The sequence below is a fragment of the Pistacia vera genome, unplaced genomic scaffold (assembly GCF_008641045.1).
Source record: "Pistacia vera cultivar Batoury unplaced genomic scaffold, PisVer_v2 Contig264, whole genome shotgun sequence".
NCBI lineage: Eukaryota > Viridiplantae > Streptophyta > Magnoliopsida > Sapindales > Anacardiaceae > Pistacia > Pistacia vera.
Genome location: NW_022196073.1, coordinates 67,696 through 78,694, shown reverse-complemented (window position 1 = coordinate 78,694; position 10,999 = coordinate 67,696). Strand labels below are relative to the sequence as shown.

Below are 10,999 nucleotides of genomic sequence, written 5' to 3'. Positions count from 1 at the left end.
TCCAAAGCCAAACAGCCGCAAATATATGACTCAAAATTCCACCGACCGTGAGAGAGAGAAGAAAAGAGAAGAGGAGAGAAAAGAAAAGAGAAGAAAAGCAAAGAAAGATAAGGAAAGAGATGGAAGAAAGGTGAAGAAGGAAAAAGGAGGAGAAGAAAGAGGGACGAGGAAAAAGATGAAGAAAAGAGAAGGAGAAAGTGTCGGCTGAGAAACAAGATATGGTTTAGGAAGTGGAATAATTTATATAGGATATAGTAAATTACATATAACCCCCTGCTACTTAAAAAAATAACACTTATACCCTTTCGAGCCATTCACAAGCCTATCGAGCCGAGTAGTGGGTGGTTCATAGCTCAGCTCGACAAAAGTCAAGTCGAACCCAGCTCGCTTACAGCCCTACTCTACAACATAGTTTACAAACAACTCACTCAATTTGTTTGCATATTTCTATTGCCAACTTACCAATTCATAAATCTAGAAAATCTCTAAAAGAAAATCGAAGAGTACAATTTGCTTTTAACTAACATTCACATCAATATTTATGAAACTGAAAACCCAGTAAGTTTTACAGATTTTACATAAGCCATAGCTACACTAACCGAATATTGTCTCTCTCTAAAATACATACAAAATAATTCATGTGAAATTTTTTTAAGCTCTTCTTACAGTATACAGTTGCACGAACAGCGCAACCTGACATGGTGAACAACAAAACGAATGTATTACAGTGATAACAAAACCAAATCGAGCAGGAAGTGTGATTTCATACTCTACTATAAGAAAATGACCTAATCTGATGCTTTCTCTGACTATAAACGGTTTCCATACTTGCACAGATGTAGAGTATAAGAGTAATTACAGAGTTGATTGATGAGCGTCTTTGTCTTCTGAGATGCCATCACATTATTCTGTTTAATGGGATTCTTTCACCCTGTCGAGCGATTCTTTCTATAGGGGATATGACTTGCGGCATTGTCATACCTCCAGAAACAATGATCTCTGCATTATAGAGAAAATGTAAGAATAAAATAGATGCCCTGAAAACGGCATAGCATGATATGACATCCAGAATTCTGTTTCAAGAAACAGGACATCATCGGTGATTAACAATGAGTAACTTTTTACTTTAGGCATATATACTCATCTCTTCGATTTAGTCTGGGAACTGACTCATTAAAAGGATCCTTCAAATGAGCATCTAAAGACTAGCTTGACTGCTGATATAATTTTCATATGCAAGTATGGCTTATTGATTTTCAATACAGCATTAGTAGGAAATAAAATCAGTAAAAGATTGCAAAAAGGATTTTACATAATTTTCAACTAGTAATGTTGTTACGGAGTAATATGGCTATATTTCCGACTAATTTTTAGCTTCTAAAACTTACACAAAAGAAATGTATTGTTTAGATAATAAAACTGGATGTCATATACACAAAAAATCTCCCGTGGACCTCCAGTTCACATTTTGTATCTCCTTTTTCTATTAATACAATGTATGTTGCTTCCTTTATAATAAAACTTACATATATTAATTTATGGGCTGGCAATAATAACTTGAATTCTTTTTACTTCAAATTTAGACACAAATTGACAACCATACATCTAATCCACTCTGATGGTTGAGAGAAGGAAGTTAAAAAAGTAGTTTTTCTAATACTGATTCAGCAACTCTTTCAACCAGTGGATTGCATTAGATATATAGTTATTTTATGGTGATAAAATTTTGAAATAAAAAAAAAAATTATGATATGCCAACCATGTATATATATACATATATATATATACACACATTAAGAAAAAAGGGTGCCATTGAAACAGAGCAGTCTTAGTTGATTACATAATACAATAACTAGGGCAAAAGGAAACCATACCAATTCCCTCTCTAATAGAAAGATTCGGTCTTATGATCTCTTTAGAGTTAACCAGGAGAATATCACCGATGTACAGATGGTTTGTTGGGACGAAAACACTGCATAATTCCTCATCTTCATTGTCTTTCTGCAGTAATCGGCAGACAAATACAGTTGACAGCAAAAGTTAATGAAACAGATATCATAAACATTGAATGTAGTAAGACAGTCCAATCACAAAACTAACCACCTCAAGCAAAGAAATTGCCTGTGCGGGAACTTAACGTAAAGAATAAACAATTATAATCATCACATTTTAGAAAAAGTTGTGAAATTCACATAATTTTCTTAAAGAGGCAAAAAATGAACATAGTCTTTGTCCTAAGCTTGGCTCCTAAATACCCTCCAATGTCAGCATAGGCCCGATCAACAAAAGTGGTTTTGGTATAGGAAAAATCTTCTCTCCCCCTTGTATTATAAATATCTCATTGTTAGGAATAATCAACTAGATTGACACTTTCTATCACTTTCAACATTTTTATTCTCAATCCAAAGCTAGGGAAACTACCATAGGATCCTATATTCTTCATCAGGACGAACAAAGTCCTATGCAAAAAAAATTTAAAAGACAAAACTTTGCTAAAACAATAAGCACTCATGTAAATTCTACGTAAAGAGTTTAACAAAATTTTGTCTTTCAACAATTCTTTATTAGAGAGTTGTTGATCCAGATTTTGCAAATATGCAGATTCTGCATGAGGGAAACATTAATAGGTATCATATCCGATCTCCCAAAATGTACATAGTTTCCGCAACTGCACTTCTCACCATAGGAAAATACAAATGCTAGAAGTTTAAATTACTACATGTAAAATGAAGGCTGATGGATAGAAAATTTGGGCAAGATACCTCCCAACTCTTGTGCAAGAGAGGTAGCATTTACTGTTCCCGAACGTCATGCATTATTTAATTAATATAAATTTTTAAGGGTAAACATACAAAGTTGGGATCCTACTTTTGTATCCCAACCCATGTGACAGTTGATTTGACTAGTTAATTCACTTAACCCATCATCCTATAATTCCGTAAATGCTGTCAAATCAACCACCACATGAGTTAGGATACAAAGTTGGGATCCTGACTTTGTATGTTTAGCATTACTGAATTTTAAAAAATAGTTCACTTTCTTCCTTACCTACCACCTTACTTTCTATCATCAGAAAACGGTCAATCATTTTCTCTAGGCATGATCTTTGCAAATACCAATTTCTTTATGATTCCCACTGTTGTTGAATTTTTGTAATGAAACTATGGTGCTGAAATGGTCTGCACTCTAACGTGAGAGACATTTTGACAAAATTTTGAAGAAAACTCAACTTCTCGAATCTTTAATGAAAACTCAAAATTTTATTTACTAAAGTGAGCATTATTTAAGAAATTGTACTATTAAAAATGAATGCATGATATCAGGTAGTTGAAATAGACTCAAATGCTCTATGTGTCTGTCTTCATATTTACTAAAGAACATATGATGTTGAACCAGATACAACCCTAGAGGGTGTCCAGAATTCTGGTCGTAAAGAGATACTTCAGAACATAGAAATTGTTGCTCTAGTATCTACTAGTCAAGATGTAGTGAAAGCAGGAGAACTACCATAGTCTTGATAAACGACAAAACTGCTCCCCTTCTTCGGAAGTCAAATTCTTTAATTTGCTTCTGAAAAAGGGTTGTCTTCACAATGCCCCAAGGACACACTATAAGATCACTAAAAAACAATTTTTTTTATTATCTCAATACACTTTTTGAAAAAACACACACACACACACACATTTATAATGTATCGATATGATCAATTTTTTGTCATTTAGTGGTCTTAACATGTGCCCTCGGGGCAATGTTAAGACAACTATTGCAAAAAGAATTATGCACATGAATGAGAAGTTCGATCTCCATCATGACCTAGAGATTTCACTAAAGGAGAATATATTTGCCACGATTATTATATGTAAAATAAAGGTGAAATATATTCTAATGTAAAAGTAAACATGACTTAAAAGTGCAATGATGCAAGAAATTTTGCATGGTATGGAAATACATAATAGCATAAAATGGTGTAATATGTATTTCTTTATGTTTGAGTACCACTCTCTAAATAAGGAGGTTTGAACTAGTATTAAGCCATAGACTCCTTCAAGATATCTACTAAAAAAGCTAGATCATCCCAAAATGACGAGGAGAAAAAACTAAACAAAGTCAACCAAAAAAAAATGTACAAGTCAACATACAAAAACACTTTTTATTACTAACAAAAACATTACAACCACTTTAAGAACCATGAGATTAATTCTTGAACAGGAACTCAGGCTCTCACACTATTATGGCCTTAACACTTGCACAAGCCTCCCATAAAAAAAAAACAAATAAAAAAAAAAAAAGGGACTTTGATACAGACAAACACCTACCATACCGTAAACACTATTACATATTCTTTTATTACATAAGATATCTTGCATGATTACACTATTTAGGTTACATTTACTTTTACAGATAATATATTCCACCTTTATTTCACATCTATAAAAATGACAAATACATTCTTCACCAAAACTCCATGTCATGATCGGAATTTAATATCTTATTGTTGACATGCATAATCCCTTCCACATTAACTAAGCTGGTGGCCCCTGAGCAATTGCTACCAGGAAACTAGATGTGAGACCCATAGTGTGTGTATTTATATATTTGGTTAAACTAATAACTTAAAATGTTGACATAAATTTTTAACCATTATCCCTTGCAATCCAGTTATTTCGTGCAAGGAGTCAAACATGGTTATCTTTAAGCATATAAGTTCTAGATTATTGGATTGCAATAGATGCGACAGCAATGAATTGATGTCACAATTTAAGTCAACAATTTAAATTGACATAGCCTAACCCTTGTGAGAGTGTGCGTGCAAGTTTTATTTAGCAACGGAGATTTGCGACTGTGTAAGGAAAAAAAGAAAGAAAAAAACACACTATCAATCAGCCTATTATAAAGAAATGTATCCACTTATTTGGTACTTTGACCACTGGTCCTTTGAAATCAGATCAAACACATTATATCAAGATAGACAACAAAATTGCTACTGCCAGCCACATCAGCAAGCAAAACAAGTGGAAAGATGGATTTTCTTTCTACAAAAAACAGTCACTAGTGATTAACCAAAATTTCATGTACAAAACCATAATACCANTAGATTATTGGATTGCAATAGATGCGACAGCAATGAATTGATGTCACAATTTAAGTCAACAATTTAAATTGACATAGCCTAACCCTTGTGAGAGTGTGCGTGCAAGTTTTATTTAGCAACGGAGATTTGCGACTGTGTAAGGAAAAAAAGAAAGAAAAAAACACACTATCAATCAGCCTATTATAAAGAAATGTATCCACTTATTTGGTACTTTGACCACTGGTCCTTTGAAATCAGATGAAACACATTATATCAAGATATACAACAAAATTGCTACTGCCAGCCACATCAGCAAGCAAAACAAGTGGAAAGATGGATTTTCTTTCTACAAAAAACAGTCACTAGTGATTAACCAAAATTTCATGTACAAAACCATAATACCAAAAATAAGATATTTTTTCCTCTCTTCACTACTATGCCATTGATATTAGATACCAAGTTGAATAGTTCAACATGAATTTCAAAACAAAAAAAGCCCAGCCCATACGTCTAAATCATACTGCCTCAGTAAACTAGAACAAAACAATAGAGACTAAAGCTTCCAACTTCCATTTTAAAACTACTAAACACAAAAACAAAATCACAATTTTAAAAACTGAAAAGCTAGGACTATAACAAGGAGATGAATATAAAGTTTGAGCAGCATCACAAGGAGATGTCAAAAAAATATTGACACCAACAGTCAGTTCAGTTGATCAGTCTAATCGACTGAATTTTAGATCCCATTTGCCCATTTAATTGGCTATGGATAGAGAAGCATGCAAAATTACCAAAACAGAGTAAATTTTGAAAATTAATCTTTTCTCAGCTTTAATGTTTATACTACTATTGTTACTACAAGAATCAATGGCTACTAAAAAGTTATGTATGGTGCACTGTGTCTGAAAATTAACCAAGCCAAGCTTAAACATGGTTGGTTGAGCTCAAGCCAAAATTGAGTCGAATTTCAACATGCTTCATGCTTTACCGAGCCAACTCTGAAGATGGTCCCAACTCACTTGGCTTGGCTTATTTGCAGCACAATTGACACTTTTCTAGTTCATCTTTCCAAAATATTGCCTACCTCAAAATACATGCACAATTACATATGTTGTTTGTTGTAAATCAATTAGACAGTTATATATTTCTAATCCTGGTTGCTTATGCACCTGCAAAGCAGACTCAGGATCAAAGACAACACTAAACAAAGTCTTTGCAACACAAACTATAAATAAACAACACTACATATTGTAGAAAAGGAAGAAGTGCATAACGGTTTTAAAAATATACTTTCAAACAGGAGAAGATTGAATGACATTAACCAGAAGTACCTGAAGGGTAACTGTTGATGTTATAAAACCAAATGCATATTCACCAACACGTGGATGACGGATAATTGCTACCTCTTTGAAAGCTGTAGTATTTTGATCTATACAGAAGATAAAGGTATCATAATCATATCAGTTTATATCCAGCCCCATAAGTTAAAATATGAATGACAAAAATATCTGACGTGTGATTATAAAATATGCAGAATATACTACACTGCCAAATCCATCATCTGATCATTAATTAAAAGTTACCAGCTTAAGAAATCGGAAAATACACATTATTAGACTGAAATTTTCAAGTCTATGAGGACTTAAAAGAAATTTAGCAACATCAAGGTTCAACCCACAGCAACATGCAGAATCTATGATGATAAGTTCCAGAGACAATAAGATGTGCTTTTATCAAAAATATAAATAGACTACCGGCTTGATTATAGACAGTCATCTACAAATAAACAGAATATATGAGTCTGCATGCTCCTATAGTAATCCATAAACAACTTATTGATAGAGTTGCCAGTTGTCACATCCAATCCTAAAAAGTGCACGAGTACCCCAGTGAATCCTACCCAAGAAGATGGGTATGGAAGTATTAGTGCATTTGCGAATTCCTTTCTACAACCAGATTGACAAGCAAAAATAAAAACAATTGATGAGGAGTAACCTGGAGATATCGCAGAACTAATTTGTTTGGAAGCTGAGTATATATGCTTCATAAAGGGCATGCGCTTAATAAACCATTCCCCAACCCAGAAAACTGTGGAGCCCAACCAAGACGAAACAAATACACCAACAAGGAATACAAATACCAGGGAAGTAACAAATCCAAGTCCTGCAATACAGACCAAGTACCTTGAGAGTGTGTCCACAAATATGAACAATTTGGGCTTAATGAGAAAATCATCACTTATTAGTACCCGATAAGAAAGACCACAAACTAGAAAACATAAAAGCAACAGATCTACACCTATTCCAAAATGTTATCATTTCATTTTTATTATATAAGCATAAACCAAATATCTTTGCACATCAATGGCTTTGTTGGACACCTATAAAAAAGAGGAAGAAATTCAGAGACAACCTTCAATTACAGTTTGTTTTACAGCAGTAAAGCATAGAATTTGGACAATAATGATGTTTAACTTAAGTAAGGCATTTCCATCTTGTTTTAAATCTTTAGACTCCCAAAAAATAATTTGAAGTTTCAATATCACCCGGCTTGTGGAAATTGATTAAAGAGTTGGTGGAACATACTATATTGACAGTATATTATCTATATATAATTCAGCCCTTAGCTTTAGCATAGCTCCACCTCCCAAATTTCCAGAATAAAGAAAAAGAACAACCCTGGAATTTTTTAGTAACAAAAACACACAAAAAAAAGCCAGCATACAAACTATGTCCCACAAAAAACAGATCTCTTCTTCTATGGGATCTTATAAAGATTCTTTTGTTCCTTTCCATCCAAATCACCATATAATATCTAAAAGGATATTAGACGTTTCAAATCACGCCCAAATACCAACATTACATTTATGAGGCCTGGAATATTCAGGATGAATGGATTTAGAAAAAAGTCTTCCTTTTTTCTGGATCAGAACAAAATGGTACTCAAAAGTTCACCACAAATAAGCTTTATTCTTCCATAAATTCTCTACAAATATGCATTTAGGCATTCCTTTATGATCTGTGCTTCTTTTACAGCCATCTATGTTAACAGTGCAAACAAATAATATATATCTGAAAAGATGAATATAAAAAGTATTGATATAGCCTTAGCCACACTTCAGAACTGCAGACAAGGAAAAGGTCACAAATAATGCAATTATAACTTACCAAATATATCAATGCCCAGCCGCTCATACATTGGACTGAAGAAACCATCAACAAACTGAATAAACCACCACGTCACAAAAAATGTAACTGCCACAGGGAAAAGAACTACACTGCAATATCAGAAGAAAATGAAATATCAGACTTGAAAGATCAAAATATACAAGTAAACATTTAGAACATATTAGGAAGTAGCTAAGCTCAGCACCATCCAGTCATGAACTTCTTTGAGATCCAACTCTGGAGAACAAAACAGCAAGCCTGAACAGATAAAAGAAATAGAACCATCATATGTAGAAGCTAGTAGTATCTCACATTGACCATAAAAGAAAATTTCAATATAAGATTAAATAATCTTGAATTCTAGAGCAGCATAGCCAATAAGCTCAAGCCAAGCGCCAAATACATAATTTATTTCCGTAGATGATCACGTATTATTAGTATGTGTAAGAGTATTTGTGTGTTTTCATAAGAATATCTTATATGACTGAATAAGTACTAACTGCTATTCCAAGAACAAATTCTTGTTTAAAGATTTTTTGGATGCTTCTGATAGAGGTAAAAAAGATAAAAAAAAAATTATGAAGTTGAGCTGTAATGCCCATTTTTTGGGGGATTTGGCAGAAAACAAATAAAAGAATTTTTTAATATGATGGAGGAAAACATCCACTGTTAGTGGGATAGAGTTCGACATGCATCCTCCCTTCGGGCTTCAGTTTCAAAGACTTTCAAGATTCTTCTTTTTTTTTTTTTTTCATTCCTTAAAATTGGGAGAGGGTTCTGGGGTAGTCAGTACATGTCGATTTGGGTATAATTTTTCAGAGTTCGGAAATTACAGTAGGCTTTCTGCTCTGTTGATGTTTCCTGGAAGTTCCTAGTATACTGTCCGTACATTTTTTTTATTTAAAAGGCTAGTCCTTCGTAAGTGCATACCTTAAAAGAAGTTTCATAGTTTCCTATAAAATTAATGCACAGGATGATTCCAAGCATATCATTCCAGTCAAAGGAGTTATCACAAAAATGGTCATAAGTTGTTTTCACAATCATTAGGGCAGATGCATTGGATCAGCATCCGTAGGTCACTGAAGCAAGCATCTCTATAGATAGCACCTCACTACCTAAATCCTACATACCCTAAGACACAACAACAGTACAGAGAAACATACAAGCCTCTACAATACCAATTCTACAGGAAAATTTTAATAAATTAAATTTCACACTTATAATAACCAATGTCATACTTTCATGATCCAACATTAGCTTGCAACATCATATTTTGTTATCAATATATGTTATACTTTTTGTAAGTACAATATTCCAAGTTAAATGTTATCCCGAATTCATTTTTCTAGTTACTACCAAAAATAAATAGCTTTTCCCATATTTTGATGCTTTGGCATTTCACTCCACAATATTTTCCTTTCATGAGTACCCTAAAGGAAGAAATTCGTTGATACAAAGGAATACCAACGCTTGGGTTTTAAATATTCTTGGATACATATGAAAATTTTCAAAACAAGTTGAGGTGATCCATATCCAACAATCCAGCAGAAAGACCGATACCCCAATGTTAGAGCTCAGGTGATATCACTAGGCTATTGACACATCAAAATGATAACCGTTACCACTCACACATTGTATATCACTAAACTAAATATAATTCATATGTTATTATTCCTAAATTAAATAATATGAACATCAATAATACGACATTGCAATGTTATCAACATGACATTTCTGTATGAGTTGTGGCTTACACATATCAATCAATTTTTTTCTTAATTTCATTGATATGACATTGCATATATTTGTTGTTGCATTTCTTAATTTATATTTTTACTTACAGTATTAACTATTTTCCTTTGTAATTACTTAGCGATTCATAACATTTGAAATTGAATACGAAGCTAACTTTCAACAATAAATTGAATGAATCATAATACACTGATACTAAGATTATCCTATTAACAGTTTTAAATACTTGAGTAAAAACACTATTAATCAATTTAACTGCTTTAATTAATAATATTTACTAAAACTATATTACAGTAACCTTTTAATTTCAGTAACCGTACCGGTGCCAGCATTACGGTACCGTTTCCCTAAATTTTAACCTACATTCGAGAAGTTATTGTCCCAAAACTCCAAATCAATTTAAATAACAAACAAGATCCGAGATCGTGGCGCGAAAATACAGATCCAGCGATGGAGAAAAATCCGAAGTAAAAGGAAAATGAAGGGCGGATATTGAACCTGACGAGTGGAGGAAGATGAAGAAGTAGGGGGAGACTTGACGGGATCTTCGGGATCTTCGCCGCCATTTTCAGCTTGACTAAGTGGAATCGACGTTGACTCTTTCTCTTCCGCCATTTGCTCGAGAAAATCGAATCAGTAAATCTCGACTGAACGGAAAGTGAAGGAGAGTGTAAGAGAAAGAGAGAGAGAGAGAGAGAGTGAGAAGAGAGTGAAGGAGAAATTTGCGTGGCGAGGTGGGAGAGAGAGAGACTTACATGGAAACCCAAAGGCTACAATCAAGATGGTGGTTAGTTTCGGGGTATTATTGTTAATTTTCAAAATATTCGGACTTATAGGTCCATGCCAACATTTAGGTGTATTATCTTTATCCGGAAACTGTCACTGACGTACACACGTTTACTAAATTCCCATTAAAGGATATAAATTTCAAAAATATCAATTAAAAGACACTTAACAGTGTTTTACCATATATTATTTAACTGTGTATGCAAAATGACACAGGTACCCC

General features: G+C 33.4%; 1 protein-coding gene across 1 annotated transcript; it reads right to left on the bottom strand.

Moving 5' to 3' along the window:
• Nucleotides 1-499: 499 nt before the first annotated feature.
• Nucleotides 500-10,737, bottom strand: LOC116132984 (protein LIKE COV 2-like). The gene is made up of 7 exons (XM_031418664.1): nucleotides 10,489-10,737; nucleotides 8,444-8,496; nucleotides 8,239-8,348; nucleotides 7,067-7,234; nucleotides 6,403-6,500; nucleotides 1,875-2,001; nucleotides 500-999 (listed from the first exon to the last, which is right to left on the bottom strand). The coding sequence occupies exons 1-7, from the start codon at nucleotides 10,603-10,605 to the stop codon at nucleotides 899-901; spliced, it is 774 nt and encodes a 257-aa protein (XP_031274524.1). The 5' UTR covers nucleotides 10,606-10,737; the 3' UTR covers nucleotides 500-898.
• Nucleotides 10,738-10,999: the final 262 nt, after the last annotated feature.

Bases quoted from the DNA above. Each gene is read 5' to 3' on its own strand.
- LOC116132984 (XM_031418664.1), bottom strand. From the start codon at position 10,605: ATGGCGGAAGAGAAAGAGTCAACGTCGATTCCACTTAGTCAAGCTGAA. The intron at 8,497-10,488 runs GTTCAATATCCG...TTATCTGTTCAG, and splicing joins CATCTTCCTCCACTCGTCAG to GCTTGCTGTTTTGTTCTCCA. The intron at 2,002-6,402 runs GTACTTCTGGTT...CGATTACTGCAG, and splicing joins CATCAACAGTTACCCTTCAG to AAAGACAATGAAGATGAGGA.